The following is a 27,470-nucleotide window of genomic DNA, read 5'->3' on the forward strand; positions in this document are numbered from 1 at the left end:
GCCCCCCAGCGCCTAGAGACCCTTACGGGTGATTGTGCGCTTTACAAATGTGGACTTTACTTTACTTCATAAGTCGGTAAGCACTTTTTTCTTTAATGATCTTTCCTATTCCACCCATGACATCTCAGCAGCCCCTCTGGTTTTACTAATGTATATATTTAAAGTATAGCGTGTCCGCTTGAAGTATAGCGGCTGCGCTTAATTATTTATTTAATTAGCACTGGCCACTTTCGTAATGTATTTAATAAAGTTATAGCGCGTCCGCTATAGTTAAAGCGGACGCGCTATAACTTTATTAAATACAATTATTTATTCATTTTATTGATACTGCAGGACACTTTCGTTAGGGCTGAGCAAGGGGGTGGCCAACATTATAACATTTGCAATGTAATAGGACTTGCACTTACGCTCATTCAAGCTATTGTCATTGTAAATGATAATGCCATTTATTTATGTTTTAAAAACCAAAACAGAAATAAAAGGTATTGTCAGTTACAATGCCAGTAGATCAAACTCGCGTAAATGCGAGACCTATTGCATTGCAAATGCTTGTTTAATCTCTTGGCACTTTGTTGGTCAAAATAAAAACCACTATTTTATTTAATGTATTAAAGTAGGACTTACTTAGATGACTCTATGGACATTGAAATTGAAATAAACATTGACAATTATATTTAGAGATATACACCCAACTATCAAAAAATGAATTTGTTACCATTTTATTTTAAGTACTTAGCAATTTTTATTAGGAGTGTTTCATAATTTAATTGGCACATCCGAGATTAATGTCCTAGCATCATAATCCTCAAGTAAATCACCAGATAAGTAGTAATTATATCTCGGAATTCTTCCATTATTTTAGTGTTTTCAATATTAATATCCCTCAAGATTGTCTTATGTAATTTTGAAACTCATTCTAGTTCTTGGAATATGTTTACTGTGCTAGGGTCTTCTGAATCTTCATAAATGTGGTTCCTGATTCCATTTCCTTTTAAGCTTTTATAGATTGATAAATAACTTGGAAGACCCTCCTAAAGGACTAAACGGTCTCAGTAGCTAAAACCCAGTTTGTGCGATTACTGTTTTCAGATAGTATCCCTAGTAATTGGCACAAGTGAATGAGAGCTGCCTCTGCATATGCTCCTCCGGAGACATATGTTTCATATAGTAATGCCTGTGAACTGCTTCAGTACCTAAGACCATCATAGCACAGATTTTGTTGAGGGCTAGAAGGACCATTTTGAATGGTGTGTCCACTGCTTCCGATCAGAGTCCGTGCCATCCCCATCCCGCCTTTATACACAGTAACAGGACCATCCTTTTGGTATTGGACCATTTAATACTGAAAGCTTTCTTCATCAAGCATTTTGACTGTAATTTCAGTCACTTCCTTTGGAATTTAGGCATCCTATGTAGTAAATCTATGCTGTGTTATAATACATGGTGTTTGAACTGTGCCTTTTTCTGAACTAAAAATATTGAGTCTCAACAACTCTATTTGTTGATTTACAAAAGAATCAGCAAATTTGTCATGGATGTCCATTGAACTGGTGACTGATTTAGTTTTTAAGTGCCATATCATATTGAACCATTTAATATTAGCCATAGGGCTCTTTAATTTCTCCACCTTTAGCAAAGTACTACTCCGCTATGGCTGAGGTCACATTTCTTAAAGGTTACCTGGTTAGAATCTGCTCTGCTTTTATCTTTGAGGCTCCAGTGACCCCCATTTACTTTGTGTTTCTTTTACAACTCTTTTATGATTTCTGTCAGTTCCTTTTCCTTAGTTTTGGGAGGTCTCCCAGATTTAGATTCAGCTGCCATGAACTCTTTCCTACTCTTTTCCCGAATCTAAAAGTCACTGGATGTTGCAGGTGGGCATTTACATTTCACTGATGGTTAGGGAGCAATTGTCTTCTTTGGAACGGACCCAATATTTCTTTGAGCGATTCTTCCATAGATCTCGTTTCCTACGCTCCTCTCCTCCTGTCCATATTAATTGGCCTTTGAGCAAAGTCCTGATTTGTGAGCCATTGCCGATCGTTTGTAGACAGCTTGATGTAGCCCTACGTTGCAGCCTGGCTGAGTTGGTTGCACTTGCAACGCATGCTTCAGAGACAGACCTATCGCCTGGTATGATTCTTGTCTGAGTACCGCCAGTGTTGTGAGTCTTACCTTCCAATACACTTGACGCCTGCCTCGCAATATGACACCCGGATGTGACTTTTGGTCACCAAATTGTTATGCTTATTACGCTTTGATGCTCATTATTGTGGAAGTTTAACAAATTCAGAGGTTTGCAGATAAGTGTTTACTATTCGGTATTGGGCTCCAATGGCAAACACAGTCTTCCATTCTGCATGGTAAACGTATCCTGCCTAGCAACTTGTGACCTTCGCACATTACTTCCCCACACCATCTCATTCGTTTTTCATAGAGAACTTAAGAATGAACAAGTCTGTAAAACTAGGCACAGTTGCAACAATTGTGTCAGGCACTCCTGTGAACCAGAAGCAAAAGAGACTCCATGCATTCTTATTTTAAAGCAGTGTATAAACCCCGAGTTCAGTTTATTATTAGTTGCTTGGGTATATAATGATGGATGGGAAGTACCCTAGCCGTGCATCTCGGACTATATTGGCCACAGAGTGTGCTTACTTAAGCATTAAAAACAATATCATATACTAGTGCTGGGCTTTGGACTGCACTTCTAGAGATCAACAGTGGCAATAGTGTAGGGTTTCATCACCAACCCCTTGAATGTTAGGATGTCTATTCGTGTTTACTGTTCAGCCTGTGCTATATTTTGTACTGTAGTCTAGGATATATTAAAGAGTAATAACTTTATATTTGCGATATTTATTTAATTCTCAAAGTCTCTGGCATGCCTGTTGCAATGTCTTCACCATGACATAGTCTATGTCACTTTTTATGATGTCTGTATGACACCTTTCTCTGTTCCACAAGTCCACAGAGAATTCCTAAGTGCATGGGACAAGAACAATTTACAGAGTTGTGCCGACATTCTCTGGCACGCGACACCATTTGTGTGACATTGCAGTTCTTTGTACTCCTCACTGGATTAGTTTTAGGATCTTGATAGTGTTAGTCATGACTTCTACAAACTATTTGATAGCAATTGATCAGCTTTCCAGAGCTGAGCAGGCAATAGAGAAAGGAAGTTCAAAACATGTGCCCCCAAGAGACACAACTTGTATGATCAGGCAAAGTCATATAGGGCCTAATTACGTGCTTAGTGGTCCTGGAGCAGGCTGCCATGCCAGCGCCTTACTTCAGGACCGCCAACCCCGTTGCGTTCCAGATTACAAGCTTTCTCCTGATCTGGCGGTCCTTTGGCGTTCCCATGGTGGTGCCTATTAAAAATTAATCACAATGGGAATGCCAAAGCCCGTTCGTGCATGGTTTGGACTGTAAAGTCCATGCCGTGCAGGAAAGGGGGTGAATGTAGACAGCGGTGCACCCCATGTGCCCCCCTGTATGCATCCTACGGCCCTTAGGCACCACCCTCTATTCCAGTCTTATCATGGCAGGCTCACCCCACGAAAAGGCTGGCAGTGAGGAAACTCGTAATATGCTTGGCGGTGCCGCAATGGCATCCTCTACAAACCCTCTACAACCCTCTACAAAGATGGCGGCAATACGGGCAGAAAATGTGAAAAGACACTGATAAAGACTACAAAATAAGCTCCAACCAGCCTGAACATATTCTAATTAGGAATTACTTCCAAAGCAGTTTTAAAAATGAAAAAACGTGTTCCAATAGTATTAAAAAAATTAAAAATAAAGCTAACTCCTAATATATAAAATGACCCACTTATAAGTAAAGCCCTCTTGAAACCACTTTAGACTCATATATGTTCCACAAATACTACTCCTGTTAACAACAAACAATTCTTAAAGTAAGAAAGAAGACACAAAAATACCAAATGATAATATCATAGTTTTTGGCCAGGTTATGAATGTTATATACACATTATATCATTACGTGCACAGTGGTAAATTTAAAATGTGTTGCAGTTTTAAAAGTTGACTGTCTTTTTACATTGATATAGAAGTGATTTTTAATTGCAGATGTGGACGCCACCTGCAGCGACTTTGATTTTGGAACAGCTCTACACATTGCTGCAAACAATTTGTGCGCAAGTGCAGTCAAAAGCTTATTGGAACATGGAGCTAACCCTGCCTTTAGAGTAAGTTCTATTTATTATAGGTTTATTTATTAATTCATCTGTTAATACTGCAAAGGCGCTGCCATTATGGCTTTGCACTGCTGTGCAGTATTTTACAAAAGTGACTATAAGAGTCATAAGTTTCATTCGTGTAGCACTCAAAGAGACAAAATGAAAAGTGGATCCATGCTTTGATGCTCTAGATTGATTTGTTTGCAATGCTGTTAAATTGTTTGGAGTTGGGTGTCAGGATGTGAAACGCTTAACACGGCTGTGCCAAATAGGGCGGGCACCATTTACATAGATCTAAATGAGAATCATCTACGTAGTAAGTATTTATCCTGATAATCTGGAGTGGATCTCTCCCTCCTGGATCTACATTTGAGTTGTTTCTTGAATGATAGATCTGCTGTGTGTTCAGTACATGTGGTAGAGAATTAATTTCTCGTGATTTTTTAGGTCTTGTTTTTGTTGACTGTTTGGCCAGACACATTGTTTTTAATACACATAGGTACAAAAAAGTCAGTTCGCAATATCCTAATTGCAAATTTTTGTGATTCCCAATTAGGAAATCACAAACAGCTGTGTACAACAGTGTATCAGACCCTGTTTGCAAATCCCAATGGGCTGCAAATGGACCTGCCTTATCAATACTCATGAGGCAGGTGGCAATTTGCGATCCATTGGGAATGGCTACAATCACAGCAAACCACCATCTCTTGATTGCTTTTTTTAATAAATCAGTATTTTTTTTTGTAAAGCAGCTCGTTTTCCTTGTAGGAAAACAGCTGGATTACAAAAAAAAACGAAGGGATTTATTTTTATTTTTTAGGAGTAGGCAGTTGTCTGTGCAACTGCCTGCTCTTAAAAAATGTTTTCACCTACATTCACAAAGGTGAAGGGGTCACTTGGTGACCCCTTCTCGTTTGCGCATGGTTTACCACCTCCTCTACAGAGTCGGTAAATTATGAATGTTTTGCGACTGCATTCCGGTCACAAAACATTCTATATACCAGTGCTATTCTGTATTAGAAAGGGATGAAACCAAATTGCAAAAGCAAATTGTAAATCTGTAACAACTTACTGGTTCGCATTTTGCCTTTTGTACATGGCAAAATGCATTTTACCAGTCGCAAGCGGCCCAATGCTTTGTACATCTGTCCCATAGATTGGGATTTGAGTCAACCACTTGCTCATGATTGGGTGGTTTTCTTGTCTATCTCCGTTGTCTTCTATGGATTCAGAATTATGAATTATACAACAACAAGAAAAACCCTTATGTCCATGCGAACATGGATATCAAGTCATCCTTGAAACATGCGTTCACATGGAACTCATTCTGAAAAACAATACGAAAAATTCAAATTGAGTTCATACAGTAATATATGTAATAATCATAATTGTATTTCAGAATGAGTTCCATGTGAACGCATGTTTCAAGTATTCCCATGGATTCAGGGCTTTCTTTCCTGTGCTTTTGTTCATTCAGCCCAAGAGCATGTTCAGTGCCTAATTTGTAAACAAATAAGTGCTAAGGCTTGCACCATCTATTCACAACTACTAACCACCACACCCCTACAATTGTGATAATTCAAACTATGCCAGACCCCCAAAGGTATTAGTCATTTTTAATTAATATTGAATGAAAAAACAACAGTTTTTGTACTCTTCTTTAAATTAGACAAACAACCACACTGTGTTCTAAACGGTCATAAGTGCTGGTGTTGACAATTAAGAACCAGTGCAGACTCAAATTAATCGCTATGTATGTCTCACTTTTTCCTGATTGGATCACTTGTATCCTTCTGCTGCTGACATTGTTTGGATTCAGGGACCTACTTATCTTTATTTTCCTTGAAGCACTCCACGGGAGAGCATGTGTTTTCTTGGTATGTCCCCCATATGCTGCTTCTCCCTTCACTTTGCTCCTTGCTCGTCCTTGCTCTTTGTTATTCCTCCCTCTCCCTTACCTCATCCATTGCTTCCCTTGCTCCTCCCAAGGCCTTTCATTTTTTAAAATACCTTCCCTCTGTTGCTTTCCTGCCTCTCCCTGCTTCTCGCCCACTTACCCCAACCAACTTTATTTTACTTTACTAAGCTTTTGTTCACAAGCTGCACTACCATCAGGTTTCCATCTTAAAGTTAGCTTTTTATCCATTTCAAGATGAGCGTCCAGGAATGTGCATGCCCAACGGGCCTGAGGAAATGGGTTTGTTTGTATTATTTTATTAATAATTTATCCATTTATAGAGTGCATGGTTCCCAGTTGGGGTGTTAAGTCAATCTCTTTTCCTATCGCTCTCTGCATGTGTGTTGTAGCCCTCTCCCATAGAGTTTGTACGTGGGGACGCTCCCATATTATATTGTAGACTGTGGCTTTGCGGTTGCAGCGGCAGAGACACTGCACATCTTGTCTCTTTCCTATCTTCACCAATGGAACTCCTGTGAAATAGGTACGATGTAGGATTTTCAATTGGATAAGGCGGAGCCTAAGTGGGATGGCTACTTCTCTCGGGGACATCAGTGCAGTTTGACAATCATCATCGTCTAGGTGCCCCACATCGGCCTGCCACTTCTCCAGAAGAGTATGAAACATATCTGGCAGGTTGCTACATAGTTTCTTATATGTTAAGGATACAGCTTTCTCTAGTATAGGTTTGAAAGCAATTGGTCCTCTAAAGGGGATGACTCCAGTATATTTGCCATGTTTGGGGGCCTGAAGGGCTTGTCATACCTGTAATTAGCAGAAGGTCTTGAGTATAATTTCTTCGGAGGTGTCACTGGGAGACCGACACAGAGGCAACGATTATCTATAGGAAAAGGTACTGCATAAGCATCACCATTTTGGACCACAATAAGTCGCTATGAAAATACCTACGCGATAGATTTGACCCATTGGAATTGATAAGGACGTTATTGCAGTCCTTCAGGACGATATATTTACCGAGCCCTCACAGCATTGGAATAGGACAGTTGACTATGTGAACCATGCGTACTTGGTGCTTTTGTGGGAAGTGTGAATAAGATCTCCCGACGCTTTAAACGGACAACTCTGATCATTAGAAAATATCTACACCATTAGGACGTTGGTGGTTGAGACTTACATGTCCCCTGGAATCTACAAGTGGTATATCTAACAAGGTCCTGAAGAAGGTGGTTGTCGAATATCATTTAATCCACCGAAACGCGCGTAGACCAATCTAGTGCAAAGTCTCATACATTGTTATTGAGACGTCTTGAGTACCATGTTGGGATATAGCTTGCATTGATGTTTTGAGAGTGAAAGTAGTGGTACGATAGCTGGTATAAGTATGTGTGAGCGAAGTGATCCAGGGGGGTGTAGTAATACATGTTTTTATATTTGTATATTTTATGATTATGATGGCTTAAAAGAAATATATGTATCAATGAACATATGTATTGTAGGACTGAAGCCTTCATTCTGTAACTTGATGAATTGATGTGATAAAAAAAGACAAAAACAAAAAATATTTTATAACGACAAACCTTTTGATATAATTAAAAAGATATTTTGAGACACTGATTTGTTTAGGGGTGTACTTTTTTAATTGAATTTGTAATTATGCAAATTAATTATTGGATATAAGTATTATGGTCTACGAGGGCAACATTGATACTATTAGCAGAAGGTCTTGCCTTGAGCTACTTCATATTGTTCCCTTAGTTCCGCAAATGTTAATATCTTCCCCCTTTTCACTAGGTGGCCTACTGTGGAGATTCCTATAGAATCCCATCTGTCAAAGCCTGGTTAATGACAGAGGAATCCTGAGCTTTTGGGAGGACCATAGTGGGGTGGCCTGTGTCAGTAAATCTGACCAGCCGAGATGACCATTAGCCTGGTGCCAAATCTCTACCGTGTGGGCTGTGGGGCCCAGATATCAACCTTTCCGGTGTTTAGAATAAAGGGCTCCCAGGTAACCTTCCCTACCCATTTGATATTTATCCAGCAGATATGCCGTGTCCAACGGGAAGCGATAAATCCAATGGTTCATCACTATGAACTGTGACGCCCAGTAATATAAATGCATATCTGGGAGAGCAATTCCTCCATCGTACCAGCCCTTAGTCAATTTATGTAATGCTATACAAGGAGCCCTCCCATCCCACAGTAGCGTGCGTACCTCACTCTCTATGTGTCTAAGGTAGGACTCAGGGACCTTATATGGACAATTTTGCAAGATATACAGAAAGCGGGGAAAAGCAAGCATCTTAAAAAGGGCGCATCGACCCAGCAAGGAGAGGGGCAATGACCTCCAGTGCCTAACGTCGTCTCGCAGCCGCTCCAGAGGGATGACTAGGTTTCCGTCGTAAAAGATCTGAAGGTCAGGAGTGATATAAATACCGAGGTATCGGAATCCCTCAACAGCTGACTTCACCTTACACCCTGGCAGGAATTTAGGAATCGGCCCATGAATTTCAAAGATCATTGATTTGGACCAGTTAATTGAATAATCAGAGTATCTACCGAAGTTCATGAAGATATTTAAGATTCTGTTCACTGATTTGGAAGGGGACGCCAGATACAGCAGGATATCGTCGGTGTATAGGGATACCCTATCTTCATGCCCTTCTGCCCACTTCAACCCTCTGATCACTGGATCCGCCCTCACTCATGAGGCCAATGGTTCTAATACTAATGAGAAGATATGGGGAGACAGGGGGCTACCTTGTCTTGTGCCCCTTTTTAGTGGGAATGTCATAGGCGATTGTTAACTCTGACCTGGGCTTTTAGGTCCGTGTAAAGCAGCTGAACCCAGTTTATGAATTTTGGACCGAACCCTAGGCGCCGAAGCACTTCAAAAAGGGACCGCCATTCTATGGAATCGAACGCCATTTTGACGTCCAGGGACAACACCACTGCGTCTTCCTCTATTAGTTGTTTGCGGCCCAGAACATTATGAAGACAATGGATATTTAAGGCGGTGTTCCTGCCCGGCACGAACAGTCCGACTGGTCCACATGAACCAGTGAGGGGATCCTTGAGATCAAACGGGATGCTAGGAGTTTGGCAAGGATTTTGGCTTCCACGTTTATTAACAAGATGGTCCTGTAGGATGCACATTTATCAGCGGGTTTCCCCGGCTTACAGATGACTACAATAGAAGCCAGCCGTTGGTCCTCCAGTAAGGCTCCTTTTTCATAGCTTTCATTATGCATTTCTCGTAAGTGGGGTGCGACGTGTGAGGCCGTTGTTTTTAGGAATTCAATTGGGATCCCTTTGGGCCCCATCGTTTTCCCTGACTGCACACTGTTTAGTGCTAGACGAATTTCTTCGTCCGACAGGTCTGCCTCTATTGTATTCCTATTGTCAATGACACTCCCAGGTTTTTGACTTCTGTATTAGGGGTGGGAAGTTGGCCAAGCGTCTGAGGCCACCATGCAGATGTCCAGACAGATGGAGCCCTTCCCACTATCATCACCTCTGTTATGCTTCCATTGAGTTTTAATGTTGTGAACAAACCACTTCAAACAATGTGCGCCGTAGATGTGCCCACATCCTTGGCAGCCTTCTTTGAATGTTTTGTTTGAATGTTATAAATGCATTCAAATACTGTACACATGGATGCACCCGGATCCATCTTTGAATGCTTTTCTAATGCTTGAACAACACCATATAAATATGGCCACCACTGATCATTCCAGTGAGATTCTAGTATTGTGTGGTCCCCGGGATCGGGGACGTGCGTTCCTTGAGCTCTCCTTGTCCCACATTGTGCACCTGTAATCCATCAAACCGTAGTCCGAACTCCCAGCTTCCCATAACCTGCCAAACATCTGTAGGGTGCTGCTAGCAGGCAGTAGAAACTTTCTTCTTAGTCTTCTGGTATCTTGACAACTTTAAGTCTGATTTCCTTGAGGGCAAGGTGGATGTACTCAATCTTGAGTTGATAGATGGCGCAGTGATGCTGGTTGATGCTTGCAATATTGGTGCACTGATCCTGCTCTCAGCTACTCTGGACCTCTAGTGTCGTCTGCACTGACTCTAAATTTGTGACTGGGCACTGTTCCTTTCTTTGCGATCAATCCCATTTGTGACCCTTGCCACCATTTGAATATTTGTCTTGCGGGGTGCCCTAGGTTTTCCCTTTGACTTCGTATCTTCCACCACTGTTTCGTACTCAGTTTGTAACCTTCCTGGTTCATTTGGCCGCATGCTCTTCCATATACATGTAACAAGGTGATGGAAGGAATACTTGAATAAATCTCAGCCGCTAGCGAGAATTACTGGCAGCAGGGGCGGTACCTGACCCGAACTTCGGGGTGCCAACAGATTAAACACTGGAGACAAGGCAATACATAGAGTGATACATTGCACATTTTAAACATATTGGTCAAACCTGATACGATAACAATAAACAGGTTTAAGTGGATTTGACAGTCTACTCCAACCTGCGTCCAGCGTTCTAGTGCTGCTTCTGTTACCGCTCCTCCAACTCTGGGTGTGCCCAGCAGTGGAAGTACCGGGGCGTACGGTATCACAGCACAGGTGAGCTTTAGACTTCTAATATAGCATTTGCGAGCCACTGCCAAATGCAATTGTGTTGGACAAGGGACTTTGGTCAGGGGATGAAACAGGGTGTGAATTTGCGTGTGGTCCAGACCGTGGCGTCCGTGGCGGTATCACACAAGTTCTTCCCACTTAGCCATCCAGCTACCCATTGCAGCTGCGCTGCCAGGTAGTACAGCTCCTGATTGGGGACTGCCAGACCTCCAGCGTCGGGTGGTGCATAGAGCTTCTTCAGCTCCACACGCGGTCTCCCTGCGTTCTATATTAGGCCTCTGATTGAGGTTTCCAGCTCTCGGAATATGCGAGTCGGGACATACACCGGGATGTTAGCATAATAATACAATAGTCTGGGTAAAACAATCATTTTCTTCAGCGTGACTCGAGCAGGCACGTTCAGGGCGGGCTGAAGAACGTGATGTTCTTCCTCTTAGTCATGCGCCAACTGTCATTTCCGGGCTGGCACCACGATTTGCAGCCTGAAACAGTACATCGCAGCCTGGAGCCGCACTTCGCATTTATTTTCGATCTGGGTCTCCCGGAGCAGCTGTGAGTTAAGTGGGCCCCTAATCGAGCAGTTGCAGAGTCTGTAAAATCAGGCCGTTATGAGGTAAGTGGGCCTCTAACTCAGCCGTAGCAGTGTTGATAAAATCGAAGGAATGCCTGAAAAGCCCCTTGATTTTAACGTTGGCTGCCTCTGTGCTTTAGATCTGCCTTCAGTAATAGAGCGCAGGGGCAGGCAACGTTAAAATTAAAAGTCCTTTTAGGTACTGGGCATCCGAGGTTAAATGCAAGTTTCTTGCCTGCACTAATCCGCTTTCACTGACTTAACCACGCTTTCATTTGCCTTTGCGTAGTAGTCGGTGAAAGCGGCTCAGTGCATGCAAGTACCTTGGATTTTAACATCGGCTGCCATGCCCTAAGGAATAACGCATGGTGGAAGCAGAGGTTAACATCAAAGGTCCTTACAGCCAGGCACTTTCCGTTAACACGGTGGCCGCCAATGTTAAATCCAAAGTGCTTCTATGTAGTGTATCAAGGACCCCCTGGTTGGGATACGACTCCTGGGTCAGGGAAACAATTTTTTGTGCAAGGTATATACCCAGGCAGACTCACAAGAAAGGGTCTGGCTTTTCTTTAGACCATATTATGCATTATACAAAGTTCACAAACAAAAACATAGAAATGGAGCAAAGAATTGTAATGATATCAAGATTAATCTTTAATTTTGATAAAAAAATGAATAAATATATATAGATAAATAAATGTACATGGTATACCCAATAAATGTTAAAAAATTATTGATATAATCCTTTTTTTGGGAATCACAAGATTTCATCAACAATTGTCAGTAAAAAATTACATATTCCTGATTCAGGCGAGCTTGGCTGTATCTGTCTACGCGTTTCGACAATCTATAATGTCTTCCTCAGGACAAGTGGTTATTCAGCCATTTTTCTAAATAAAACAAAACATCGCTTTAATTAGCATCCAGATTACAATGCATTACATCTTTGCTACTATCATTCCTAAAAAGGTTCTGTTCAAATATCGGATGTTCAAAGAAATTTTTTTTTTCTAGCCAGACAAGGACTATTCCTTACGAGGAGAGCTATAACTGATAAAGAGTTGGAAACAATCATTTTTCATTTTTGTTTGTATTACTTGATTCTTTAGATAATACATGATGATCTCAAAACATTTCAAGTCAATTTAAGCGATAAAACATGATGATCTCAAAACATTTTAAAACAATCTAAGCGATAAAACATATGTTTCATACTGTCTTCACAGCAATGACGTAACACTTATGACAAAAAGGTATCTATGTTAGAACTCACTTTTTAATAGTTTAGTCCATTTTTCTAAATTTGTGCCATATTGAACTGTTTATTCCTTTGTATTTCACACTCGTTGCCAAATTATCTGTTTCCTAAGCTATTCCTATATTATGAGACCCTTACTTTTTATTGCTCTTATATACAAAAACAACACCAAGCATGTCTTACCTAAAAATATTTCTGTTTTCAACATATTGAAACTCTATTGAAACTTTGAAGGGAGTGAGGCACCTTTCTTTAATTTTTGGAGTAGGTATGTGAAATCTGTATAGGGAGAGAGTTGTATTCTTAAAAAAGAGTTTTCACAATATTTGTATCCTAATCTTTTCTGGGTCTCTTTTCCGTACTCATTTATTTTTACCTGTTTAGATGTAATTCACTGCTCCCATCTCACTTCTACCTTCTTCTTTCAATCATCCTCCCAATAGTTTTCTTTAAGATTCTGGAATAGGGTTTGTCAGATATTAACTTCATAGGTATATAACCTCAATTTTTAGCAAAGAGTGATGTTTCATTTAGTACACCTATTCATAAGTCCTTTCTCTCTTACGCTTTTCGGAGGAACCCTCATGCGCTTACCACTTGTTTCACACTGTTGCATGTAAATATTTACTTTAACCGTGGCCTGTTTTTAATATATACAATATTTACTTATTTAGCTCGCAAAAAAGCTCCTCTGTTCTCATTATTTTTATTAATATTCTTTAGTTTTACCTTAAAACAGCAGTCCACTCCTCAAATGGATAATGAGTGATTCTGTATATTCTTTACGAGGACCGTTAAAGTTCCTCGCAATGACGGACCGTAAGGTTATTAGGTAGCACAACAGTGTGATGGGCGTAGTTTTTTGAATATCCTGTTTTTTTAAAAAAAACGACATAAGAATAGATGCAATTTTTAAGTAACTTGTTTTGTTTACAAAAAGGGTCTATTCGACAGATCTAAGCCTTTCTAAATGGTTTTTTACCTTGAGAGGTCTTTGGAATTGTAACAAGATGATTACAGGTTACTACGTTTCTTCTTTATCTTGATTTCTCCAACTTGGCGGTTATGTTGGGCGGGGTCGATGGCTTGTATAGGGAAACGTTCCTGTGAGCTCTAGGAGAGGGATAGCGAAACTGTATTAAGTATTAGGCGCCGAGCAAACACTACGTTTGGAATTGGGCGTCAAGCAATCACTAAGTCGCTTTACCGCATTAAACCTAGTAGTTACCTATTCTCGAGTTCTTACCGTTTTACTGCTTTGCTGTTCACACGCGTGCGGTCCCGTCAATGGTTCGTACAGAAACGAAGGATTGCACTTAGTCCCTTTTCTACCGCTATTTATACCTGGGGATTCGCTAGTCGTTCCGAATAAGCCCTGCCTATATTTAAAGCGGTACTGCTGATTTTAGACGGAACGGTGTAACATGGTGATAATTTCCTCTATGTTTATCCTATAGTATTGGTGTATACATCCAAAGTACTTTTTTGGAAGTTATTCTTTTAACTATAACCCTTATTTAGATTAATTTCGTGTGTAATTATTCATACCGGCAATTTGGAACGCAATTAGCTGGAATCAGTCTTGTTTTTTTCTTATATTATTGCATTCTCCCATGGTAAATCCAGATTTAAACCGTGGTTAAATGTACCGAGGGTGAAAATCCAAAAGACTTCTCTTTTTTTACGTATTTCATCCCCTCCTTGTGTTTTCTGTAAGTGTATTCTCTCCAGAATACGCCATTTAAGGTCTTCTGGTGCATGCTTATATTCCATAAAATGGTTCACAAGCGGTGCTGATAGCTTCTGTGTTTTGATTGCTGATCTATGCTCTGTCAGCCTCGTTTTTATCATGCGGGACGTCTCTCCGACATACCCTAAATCGCAGGGGCATGTAATCAAGTACATTACATTCTTGGTGTTACAAGTCCATAGCTCTTTTGCATGAATATTTACATTATTGAAAATCATATTTTCACCAGTTATAATAGTGTCACAAGACTGGCAGGATCCACAGCGTGAAGTACCTCTACATGCATTGGTTCCCTCAATTGATTTTTGTATAAAGGGATCCTTTCTTTTATTACCTCTATATCGGGAGCGTACAATTTGGTCCTTTAGGTTTTTGTTTCGCCTATGGGCGAACATCGGTTTTGATAGTTTTTGTTGATTGTCAAGTACATTCAACAAGTGCCAGTTGGAATTAATTATTTGTCTAACTGTGGAATCCATGGTAGAGTGCTTGGTAATACATACCAGTTTAGGGTCAGATTTTTGCTTGTGAGAATTTAAAAGGGCATCTCGGTCATAGAAACGGGCCCTCTTATAGGCCTCTCTAACAAGGCGGTGAGGGTATCCTCTCTGGATGAATTTCTGTTTCATATTTTCAGCTTGGGTGTCGAAATCCTTTATGTTCGTACAATTGCGCCTAACTCTCAAGAATTGAGAGAAGGGAATGCTGTCTTTTTGGCACCTTGGGTGGTAGCTTTGGAAATGTAGCAGAGTATTTCGGGCAGTGGGTTTTGTGTACAAATCCACTTCAAGAATACCTTAATTATTTCTTATATATATATATCCAAAAACTCAACCTTGGATTTGTTGATATGTGCAGTGAATCGTAGATTTTCATCCGTCAGATTTATCCATTGGAGGAATTCCCTCAGAGTCTGTTCCCCATCGGTCCACACAAAGAAAATATCATCTATGTAACGGTACCAATGGAAAACAGACTCGAAGAAAGGGGCCACTTCATTGAAAATATATTTGCTCTCATAGAGGGTCATATAGATATTTGCTATCGAGGGGGCCATAAAGGCCCCCATGCTTACTCCCTTGGTTTGCAAATATAAATCCTCACCGAATTCAAAGAAATTTTCTCTCAATACTAATGTCAGGCAATCATTGATAAAAGGTTTGGAACAAGGAATCTGGTGTAGGTCGATAAACCTCATTGTGGCCTCTATTGCTCCTACCTGAGGTATATTGCTATAAAGCGACTCGATATCGAGAGTCACCAAAATATCATTATGTTCATTATATGCCAAGTATCCTACTTTTACTATTATATCGCCTGTGTCTTTCACGTAGGATGGTGAAAGAGATATATACGGGCGAAGAATGTTGTCTAGATATTTCGAAAGAGCCTCAAGTGGTGTTCCTATTGTCGAGACAATAGGTCGATAGGGGGGATTTTTCTGGTCTTTATGGATCTTTGGCAATCCATATATACAAGATACCTTCTTGTCTGATGTGTTTAAGAATTCAAATTCTTTTTTATTTATTATCCCTTCATTAAAGGCTTTTGAAGTTATCCTATGTATAGTTTTGAATATTTTTTCTGTTGGATTGAATCTAATCTTTTTATAGAAATTCGGATCACTTAGCATTTTAGTCATATTATTTTCATATGTATTACAGTCCAATAGAACTATGCCACCACCTTTATCGCTGCTTTTAATCACGAGTGTGTTGTCATTCTTTAGTTTTTCCAGGGAATCATGTTCCTCTTTTGAAATGTTGTATCTGGGCTTTGGAATAAATTTCAAAGCCTGATCCAACCGTTTAAGTACAACTCTTTCAAATATGGCCATTTCTGGACCTACTTGTTGTAAAGAGGGGGTAAAGGTATGTATTTACATTGGCATGCGGAACGAAGGATAAACCCTTAGTAAGGAGAGATAAATCTGATTGGTAATTGCCTCTTGTATGGTTCTGAAAAGAGGTTTTACACCGTAGAAAGAACATATCCATATATAGTGGAAGGTTTCTTCAAAACTGACTCACAAACAGGAACATATAATACCCCTTTCCAACATAGAATTAACAACTTCTCAAATTCCTCGGCCTCTGAATCAGAGGAAGAAGGTAATATGGGATACCAGGATGATAGACCGTTCGAACCCCGAAATGGCCAGAGGAATAGTCGCCAACCTTTTTTAGGCCACCGGGGGGGGAGGAGAGGCTGTCAGAGAGTCAGGTTTCAGAACCATACAAGAGGCAATTACCAAGCCAATCAATATGCCCAGGAACCTCAACAATACTTAGAAACGAGGAACAAACAGTATTGGAGGAACGGGATGTAATCCCTATATTCAACCTATCCTCGCAAACTCTTGAGCCTTCAGATTTCTCTCTCCTTACTAAGGGTTTATCCTTCGTTCCGCATGCCAATGTAAATACATTCGAATTATATCGAGACATCCACTCTATTCTGAGAAAAAATAGATTACATTTTTTTTTTCTACAAAATGAATCAATAGAATTAGAAAATACAAACAACAACATTGTAGCTTTACCTTCGACCTTTACCCCCTCTTTACAACAAGTAGGTCCAGAAATGGCCATATTTGAAAGAGTTGTACTTAAACGGTTGGATCAGGCTTTGAAATTTATTCCAAAGCCCAGATACAACATTTCAAAAGAGGAACATGATTCCCTGGAAAAACTAAAGAATGACAACACACTCGTGATTAAAAGCAGCGATAAAGGTGGTGGCATAGTTCTATTGGACTGTAATACATATGAAAATAATATGACTAAAATGCTAAGTGATCCGAATTTCTATAAAAAGATTAGATTCAATCCAACAGAAAAAATAGTCAAAACTATACATAGGATAACTTCAAAAGCCTTTAATGAAGGGATAATAAATAAAAAAGAATTTGAATTCTTAAACACATCAGACAAGAAGGTATCTTGTATATATGGATTGCCAAAGATCCATACAGACCAGAAAAATCCCCCCTATCGACCTTTTGTCTCGACAATAGGAACACCACTTGAGGCTCTTTCGAAATATCTAGACAACATTCTTCGCCCGTATATATCTCTTTCACCATCCTACGTGAAAGACACAGGCGATATAATAGTAAAAGTAGAAAACTTGGCATATAATGAACATAATGATATTTTGGTGACTCTCGATATCGAGTCGCTTTATAGCAATATACCTCAGGTAGGAGCAATAGAGGCCACAATGTGGTTTATCGACCTACACCAGATTCCTTGTTCCAAACCTTTTATCAATGATTGCCTGACATTAGTATTGAGAGAAAATTTCTTTGAATTCGGTGAGGATTTATATTTGCAAACCAAGGGAGTAAGCATGGGGGCCTCTATGGCCCCCTCGATAGCAAATATCTATATGACCCTCTATGAGAGCAAATATATTTTCAATGAAGTGGCCCCTTTCTTCGAGTCTGTTTCCCATTGGTACCGTTACATAGATGATATTTTCTTTGTGTGGACCGATGGGGAACAGACTCTGAGGGAATTCTTCCAATGGATAAATCTGACGGATGAAAATCTACGATTCACTGCACATATCAACAAATCCAAGGTTGAGTTTTTGGATATATATATAAGAAATAATGAAGGTATTCTTGAAGTGGATTTGTACACAAAACCCACTGCCCGAAATACTCTGCTACATTTCCAAAGCTACCACCCAAGGTGCCAAAAAGACAGCATTCCCTTCTCTCAATTCTTGAGAGTTAGGCGCAATTGTACGAACATAAAGGATTTCGACACCCAAGCTGAAAATATGAAACAGAAATTCATCCAGAGAGGATACCCTCACCGCCTTGTTAGAGAGGCCTATAAGAGGGCCCGTTTCTATGACCGAGATGCCCTTTTAAATTCTCACAAGCAAAAATCTGACCCTAAACTGGTATGTATTACCAAGCACTCTACCATGGATTCCACAGTTAGACAAATAATTAATTCCAACTGGCACTTGTTGAATGTACTTGACAATCAACAAAAACTATCAAAACCGATGTTCGCCCATAGGCGAAACAAAAACCTAAAGGACCAAATTGTACGCTCCCGATATAGAGGTAATAAAAGAAAGGATCCCTTTATACAAAAATCAATTGAGGGAACCAATGCATGTAGAGGTACTTCACGCTGTGGATCCTGCCAGTCTTGTGACACTATTATAACTGGTGAAAATATGATTTTCAATAATGTAAATATTCATGCAAAAGAGCTATGGACTTGTAACACCAAGAATGTAATGTACTTGATTACATGCCCCTGCGATTTAGGGTATGTCGGAGAGACGTCCCGCATGATAAAAACGAGGCTGACAGAGCATAGATCAGCAATCAAAACACAGAAGCTATCAGCACCGCTTGTGAACCATTTTATGGAATATAAGCATGCACCAGAAGACCTTAAATGGCGTATTCTGGAGAGAATACACTTACAGAAAAAACAAGGAGGGGATGAAATACGTAAAAAAAGAGAAGTCTTTTGGATTTTCACCCTCGGTACATTTAACCACGGTTTAAATCTGGATTTACCATGGGAGAATGCAATAATATAAGAAAAAAACAAGACTGATTCCAGCTAATTGCGTTCCAAATTGCCGGTATGAATAATTACACACAAAATTAATCTAAATAAGGGTTATAGTTAAAAGAATAACTTCCAAAAAAGTACTTTGGATGTATACACCAATACTATAGGATAAACATAGAGGAAATTATCACCATGTTACACCGTTCCGTCTAAAATCAGCAGTACCGCTTTAAATATAGGCAGGGCTTATTCGGAACGACTAGCGAATCCCCAGGTATAAATAGCGGTAGAAAAGGGACTAAGTGCAATCCTTCGTTTCTGTACGAACCATTGACGGGACCGCACGCGTGTGAACAGCAAAGCAGTAAAACGGTAAGAACTCGAGAATAGGTAACTACTAGGTTTAATGCGGTAAAGCGACTTAGTGATTGCTTGACGCCCAATTCCAAACGTAGTGTTTGCTCGGCGCCTAATACTTAATACAGTTTCGCTATGCCTCTCCTAGAGCTCACAGGAACGTTTCCCTATACAAGCCATCGACCCCGCCCAACATAACCGCCAAGTTGGAGAAATCAAGATAAAGAAGAAACGTAGTAACCTGTAATCATCTTGTTACAATTCCAAAGACCTCTCAAGGTAAAAAACCATTTAGAAAGGCTTAGATCTGTCGAATAGACGCTTTTTGTAAACAAAACAAGTTACTTAAAAATTGCATCTATTCTTATGTTGTTTTTTTTAAAAAAACAGGATATTCAAAAAACTACGCCCATCACACTGTTGTGCTACCTAATAACCTTACGGTCCGTCATTGCGAGGAACTTTAACGGTCCTCGTAAAGAATATACAGAATCACTCATTATCCATTTGAGGAGTGGACTGCTGTTTTAAGGTAAAACTAAAGAATATTAATAAAAATAATGAGAACAGAGGAGCTTTTTTGCGAGCTAAATAAGTAAATATTGTATATATTAAAAACAGGCCACGGTTAAAGTAAATATTTACATGCAACAGTGTGAAACAAGTGGTAAGCGCATGAGGGTTCCTCCGAAAAGCGTAAGAGAGAAAGGACTTATGAATAGGTGTACTAAATGAAACATCACTCTTTGCTAAAAATTGAGGTTATATACCTATGAAGTTAATATCTGACAAACCCTATTCCAGAATCTTAAAGAAAACTATCAGGAGGATGATTGAAAGAAGAAGGTAGAAGTGAGATGGGAGCAGTGAATTACATCTAAACAGGTAAAAATAAATGAGTACGGAAAAGAGACCCAGAAAAGATTAGGATACAAATATTGTGAAAACTCTTTCTTAAGAATACAACTCTCTCCCTATACAGATTTCACATACCTACTCCAAAAATTAAAGAAAGGTGCCTCACTCCCTTCAAAGTTTCAATAGAGTTTCAATATGTTGAAAACAGAAATATTTTTAGGTAAGACATGCTTGGTGTTGTTTTTGTATATAAGAGCAATAAAAAGTAAGGGTCTCATAATATAGGAATAGCTTAGGAAACAGATAATTTGGCAACGAGTGTGAAATACAAAGGAATAAACAGTTCAATATGGCACAAATTTAGAAAAATGGACTAAACTATTAAAAAGTGAGTTCTAACATAGATACCTTTTTGTCATAAGTGTTACGTCATTGCTGTGATGACAATATGAAAAATATGTTTTATCGCTTAGATTGTTTTAAAATGTTTTGAGATCATCATGTTTTATCGCTTAAATTGACTTGAAATGTTTTGAGATCATCATGTATTATCTAAAGAATCAAGTAATACAAACAAAAATGAAAAATTATTGTTTCCAACTCTTTATCAGTTATAGCTCTCCTCGTAAGGAATAGTCCTTGTCTGGCTAGAATTTTTTTTTTTCTTTGAACATCCGATATTTGAACAGAACCTTTTTAGGAATGATAGTAGCAAAGATGTAATGCATTGTAATCTGGATGCTAATTAAAGCGATGTTTTGTTTTATTTAGAAAAATGGCTGAATAACCACTTGTCCTGAGGAAGACATTATAGATTGTCGAAACGCGTAGACAGATACAGCCAAGCTCGCCTGAATCAGGAATATGTAATTTTTTACTGACAATTGTTGATGAAATCTTGTGATTCCCAAAAAAAGGATTATATCAATAATTTTTTAACATTTATTGGGTATACCATGTAGATTTATTTATCTATATATATTTATTCATTTTTTTATCAAAATTAAAGATTAATCTTGATATCATTACAATTCTTTGCTCCATTTCTATGTTTTTGTTTGTGAACTTTGTATAATGCATAATATGGTCTAAAGAAAAGCCAGACCCTTTCTTGTGAGTCTGCCTGGGTAAATCCAAAGTGCTTGCCTGCTCTTATATAGCATATATATTTTTAACGTTTTTTTATCAGTATAATAACAAATTGTAAGTTTAATATATAAACTTACAATTTGTTATTATTAAATATATATTTGAACGAACTGCACATTAAAAAATACATATTATTTTGTTTTGATTGTATTAAATTAAGTATAAATGTATATGTTAATTGTTTTTTTCTTCGTTAATTTAATTAATTAAACTAATATTAAAACTTGAGAGGATATTGTTAATTTTCTCTTTGCATGTTTATTTATTATAAAAATATCGCTTGCTGGTAAGTAGTGGTAATATCACAGGAAATTTTCAATAAAAAAAAAATGTCATGCATTATATTACTTTTAAATTTAGTATGTTTATAGTTATATTAAATATTCTGCCCACAGTTTGCAAGATGTCAACCAGAAGTTATAAAAGTGGAGCTCAAAATAGGAAAAAGAAGCAGAGAGCTGAAGAAGAGCTTAGCAAGTTAACAAAATTAGATAGTTTCTTAACAAAGAAGAAGATAGATATGGGGCCTGATGAACCAAAAGCCTCTACCACAGTGAGTCAGTCACGGGATATTCACCCTATTCCTGATACAGAGCATGGTACATCTAGTTGTATAGAATCTACTTCAACGAATGAAGCAACAAATATTAAGATTTATAAACCAGAGAGTAGTACAAGCACAGAAGATTCAGCATCAAAAAACAAACAGAATGATGTTGGGGTATGGGGTGATTTAAGTAAAGATGAGATTTTATACTGGGTAGAAAAAGGTCCGTCAGAATGTCAGCACTCAAATGGCTCATTTGAAAAATCAAAGAAGCTTTTTGCAAGTCAAGACAGATATTGCTCGAAAAGCTTGTTCTATCCCAAACGGGCTATTCGCCAGCAACTGGTCATGTATACTATTTCGTGTGTAAACTCTTTTCAAATTCTTCTACACCATTATCATCCGATGGATTTTGTAATTGGCGCAACACCTATTTAGTTCAAAGTCATGAAAACTCTGCTTCAGTAACATATCTTACAAGAAAACGTGGCTCAACAATTGACTGCCAACTAGTAGAACAGATAAATAATAAACGGCAGTACTGGAAAAATGTTCTTGAACGAGTTGTGGCAGTCATAATTACTATGGCAGAGCGTGGTTTACCTTTCAGAGGAGATAAGGAAACATTTGGTTCTCCTCACAATGGCAATTTCCTTGGATTACTCGAACTTATAGCAAAATTTGATCCTTTTCTAGCAAGCCATATAAAAACATTTGGGAATAGAGGATCAGGTGTCACATCTTATCATTCTAAAACAATATGTGATGAATTTATCCACATTATGGCACATAAAGTAAGATACTCAATCTTGGATGATTTAAGAACTGCAGGGTACTTCAGTTTTCTGTAGATTCCACTCCAGACCGGTCCCATATTGATCAGCTCACTGTTATTGTGAGGTATGTTTCACCAGATGATGGGCTCCCTATTGAACGTTTTCTAACTTTCCTAGAGATGGGTAGTCACACAGGGGAAAGTATGGCTAAGATGGTGCACAACTACCTTACACATGAGTGCAAAATAGATTTTAGTAAGTGTCGAGGCCAGTCATATGATAATGCTGCTAATATGTCTGGCAAATACAAGGGTATGCAAGAAATAATATTGAAGATTAACAAGTATGCTATGTATATTCCATGTGCTGGTCATTCCCTGACTCTTGTTGGTAGAGCAGCAGTTGACTGTTGTTTAGATGCAGTGAACTTTTTTGGAATTGTTCAAGAAATATATAATTTCTTTTCATCATCTACACATAGATGGGCAGTACTGTTGTCATTCTTCAAAGATGATTCAAAAGTTCCAAAGTCTTTGTCAAAGACTAGATGGGAAGCACATTCAATGGACAAAAGTGCAATACTTGATAGTTATGATGGAATAATTTCTGCATTGCATCAGCTGCATATTGATACTACAGAGAAAGGCGAAACCAGAAATCAAGCCATAAACATTTTTAATAAAATAGAGGAGTTTGAATTTATGGTATTGTTATATTCGTGGAGTTACTTGCTGGATGAATGTCACAAGACTAGTCAATCACGGCAAGACCCCCAAATTAGTCTAGATGTATGTAGGAAATTGCATGCTTCACTTTCGGATTTTGTTAAAGGTTCCAGGGATCTTTTCGATCGTTTTGAAGAAGAAGCAAATAAAAAATTTCCCGATGTGGATAACAAGAAAAGAAGATATAGAAGAAGGCATATCAATGATGATGAAGATGATGCTTTAGAGAACCTTGAGCCAAGAGACAAGTTCAGAATCAAAACATTTATACCTGTGATGGATGCATTAGAGTCAAGTCTGGCACAGAGGGCCTCAATATACAATGATGCTGGAAAAAAGTTTTCATTCTTAACAAAACTAGAAGCTACAGAAGAAGAGATTCATGAAGGAGTTAGTGCTTTATGCCAAACATATCCTGAAGATGTGGACATGAATCTTGTAGGAGAAGTCAAGCATTTTCATCAATATGTTAGACATAGTCAAACCCATGGTTCAGCGGAACAAGATAGTCTGACACATCAGGATCTGAATAGGGTAATATTTAACAATCGTGTCCAATCAGCATTCCCTAATGAAGAAGCAATTTTGAGATTGTTTCTTAGTATGATGGTTGCAAATTGCTCTGGAGAAAGATCTTTTTCTCAGCTGAAGAGGATAAAAAATGAATTTAGAACAACAATGACTCAAGATAAATTATGTTCCCTCAGTCTCATGTGCATAGAAAGTGACAAACTACGCAGTTTATCATTTGATGATGTCATCAGTGACTTTGCTCTGACAAAGGCAAGAAAGAAAATACTTTAGTTTAATATAATTCCTTAATCCTTATAACATGTTTCAAGAGATTAGATAATAAGCCTTTGTAAATTGTGCCTTTTAAAAGAATGTTGTTTCTTTTTACCAGAGTTTGCATTTTTAAGTTTGTTATGAATAAAAATGATTTTAAGTTAAAGATTTATTATTTCACTATCAATATACTTCTTAATTGTATTTCAGTTTAACCCTCTAGGTATCCGAAAATCATATTTGTCACTGACATAGTCACATAGAATATCTGGACTTATAAAGGGCCCATATTTCAAATAGCTTAGGGCCTTATCAAGTCTAAATCCGGCGCTGATCTTGCCCATTACTTCCTATAGTTTGCACTGGTCTTTGGAGTTGTTCTGGACCATCTGGTGCCCACAGGAGAGAGCTGTAAAGTTTTAAGTATCAGCAACATCTCTTGGGGCAGTTCCAAAGAAGAGTGATTTACTGGAAGTTTGAATGTACAGCAGCAAATGTATTGCCAAAGGCACATGACTAGTTCATCTCCGCCTGGCTGCCTCGGTCCCCCAACGCCCATGTCTAGTGGTGGTGGTGGTGGTCTTAAAACAGGACTGCCTAAGTGGACTTTTACCTATTTGGATTTCCAGAGCTCAGATGTACTGCTGATTGTTTTGATCATGTGTTCATCATAGATGTTGCAATAGCTAAAAGAATGTATTTTTTTTAAAGCTGTGGCTGTGCACTGGTTTCAATATATTTCAATTTCATTAAATCTGCTCTAACATATGGGAATATTCTAGGCATCCTGTGATCCAAGATTTGGGAGTCACCTGGTTTTGTAATTGACATCTCTCTTGATGTTTTTGCCTAGGATGACAAAGGACAGATCCCAGCCGATGTGGTGCCCGATCCGGTAGATATGCCTCTGGAGATGGCGGACGCGGCGGCCACTGCGAAGGAGCTCAAGCAGATGCTGTTGGATGCCTTGCCCATGGCGTGTAACTTTTCAAAGGTCCTTCTACAGGATTATGATTATCTTTCTGCCGAGGACATGCTTCACTCACTTGGTCTTAACTTGGGCGACCGGGTAGTCATTGCTGGGCAGAAGGTACAGTAAATAAACTGAAATGTCCGGACGAACCCATTTGTGTTGTGTAATGTTTTGTGCATTATTTATTCTGTGGATTTGACCAATGTGGGTTACATATTTTGTCAAAAAACGAAAAAGTATGTCAACGTCTTTTGGTATTATTTAAAATGTGTTTAATAACGGGCTTAAGCGCATGCAGTACTTCATATTGTCCCTCAGGAGGATAGGCCATAGGTGGTAAAATTAGTTTTGTAGATTGGTGTCATGTATAAATAGTTACTTGCTCTTAAATTTCCCTAACACAAAATCACTTCAGTTCAAATCACTTTATTTCGGCCACCAGGGCCATAAAAGTACAGCCAATTTAAAATACATATAATAAATAAAACATACTTAAGAAATTCACCGATGGGGCGAGTCAAGAGATAAAAGTACATACATCATTACAAATATCCATACTAATATTATAAAGAGAGAGCCCAAACCTTTGAGGCGGGTAATCTCAGTAACCACAGCACCAATCACAACACCCAATACAACGGTGGAAAGGGCAGTTGCAGCAGAAGGACATAGGCTATGCAGACGGATAAAAAAATGTATAGATACAAATTGCAAAAAACTACATCATCCAGAAGGCCGAGGGCCAAAATAACATCAAACAGGAAATTATGTAATAATGTGACTCACTATATTGAGACTGAGAGCCTGGAGCCAAATTGATCGTGAACAAGGGATATGCTATCCCGAAATGCGTAGATTTGTGCCTGCCTGCTTGAGAAACTCCATGCTGTGAGGATTAAATAAAAAAGCACATAAGTGAAGACAAACGCGAGTTCGTCCCGTTTTTCTCCCAGCTGGGGGAATTGGTTGTGGATTTAAATGCGGCGTGGTTCTGCCGCTGGGATTTACGAACCGGCGAGAGAGCGCTGCAAATTCTGCCGAAGAGGAACCGAGGGGTATCAATATGTGTATATATATATATATATATATATATATATATATATATATATATATCCATCCATATCCATATCCATACTAATATTATAAAGAGAGAGCCCAAACCTTTGAGGCGGGTAATCTCAGTAACCACAACACCAATCACAACACCCAATACAGCGTTGGAAAGGGCAGTTGCAGCAGAAGGACATAGGCTATGCAGATGGCCACCATATACATTTAAAAGGTAAAAGAACCGTGCCAGCAAAGTAGTCCCTTGTGGGCGTGTCTGCGTTCTGCCTTGGGCGTGTGCTGGGGGCGTGACACGCTGAGGCCGTGACACGCTGGGGCCGTGACAAACGCTGTGGGCGCGTGTCCACGCTGTGGGTGTGTGTCCCCCCTTCATGCCATGTGAAGTGCCAATTACGCAATTGCCCCGCATCAAGGGGCATGCTGCGGGCGTGACAAACGCTGGGGGCGTGTGCTACGTTCCTCACTTCATGCCATCTGGGTTGTACATTAATCAGATCGTTTGCTGTGGCCGTGTGCTGGGGGCGTTACAAAGGCGTTCACCTCGAAGCTTGGAAAGTAACCATTCGTAAGACTCCCTTGGGGGACTGCCCGTTGTCTCACACATACTGGGGGTGCCGAATGTAGTGTGTGCCTTGGCCTGGGTGCGTCTGAAAGGGCCGAACGCAGTGTGTGGCTTGGCCTGGGTGCGTCTAAAAAGCACTCGGGCCGAAGAGCGTCGGTGTGGGTCATAAAAAAAATAAGAACAGCGGGAAACAATTATTCAAGACTCACACAATTCTAATTGTTAGACGGTCGCCGCTGGCCCTCAAGCGGGGGCAAACACGACTGAGAGTGTCTGCAGGGACAATTACTGCAGCCTCTCATGCGCACTGTTACTGAACTATCACATTAAACCAAATGACACGCACCTGCTAACATCAGCCAGGGCTGTAGCCGGGCCCTGGTGGCGGATCACTACACTAATTACATGCACCTGCTAACATGAACCAGGGCTGCAGCTGGGCCTCAAGGGGGGAGAAACGCACCTGCTAACATCAACCAGGGCTGCAGCTGGGCCTCAAGCGGGGGAACACGCGAATGACCGTATCTGAATACACACATTACACACATTCTGGCCCACATGCATCATTGTTACATTTTGCACTTCCTAATTTGCGAAAAATAAGGATTCGCAAATTAAGAAGTGCAAAATGCTATGCATCATTATTTTCGGTATTCATTTGTGATTCGGTAAAAATCGCAATTTTTACCGAATCCCAAATGAATACCGAATTCTTTAGTTACTTTTCGCAATTCCCATTGATTCCTATGGGCCAAAAGGCCCATAGGAGTGAATAGGAAGGCATCAGCAAATTGCGAGTGGCACTTTGAAAATTTCATGGGTGCAGG

The 27,470-nt window shown here is 39.4% G+C and overlaps 1 protein-coding gene across 4 annotated transcripts in view; it reads left to right on the forward strand.

Annotated features, from left to right (window-relative positions):
- CLIP4 (CAP-Gly domain containing linker protein family member 4) overlaps positions 1–27,470 on the forward strand; it is a 370,258-nt gene that overhangs the window by 219,589 nt on the left and 123,199 nt on the right. For all 4 annotated transcript variants that reach the window (XM_078647520.1, XM_078647522.1, XM_078647519.1 and 1 more), the window contains exons 6-7: positions 4,093–4,211; positions 24,894–25,130. In XM_078647520.1, the coding sequence (XP_078503646.1) occupies positions 4,093–4,211; positions 24,894–25,130 (356 nt within the window). The remainder of the gene's footprint in view (positions 1–4,092; positions 4,212–24,893; positions 25,131–27,470) is intronic.

Source organism: Lissotriton helveticus, chromosome 6, assembly GCF_964261635.1.
Source record: "Lissotriton helveticus chromosome 6, aLisHel1.1, whole genome shotgun sequence".
Lineage (NCBI taxonomy): Eukaryota > Metazoa > Chordata > Amphibia > Caudata > Salamandridae > Lissotriton > Lissotriton helveticus.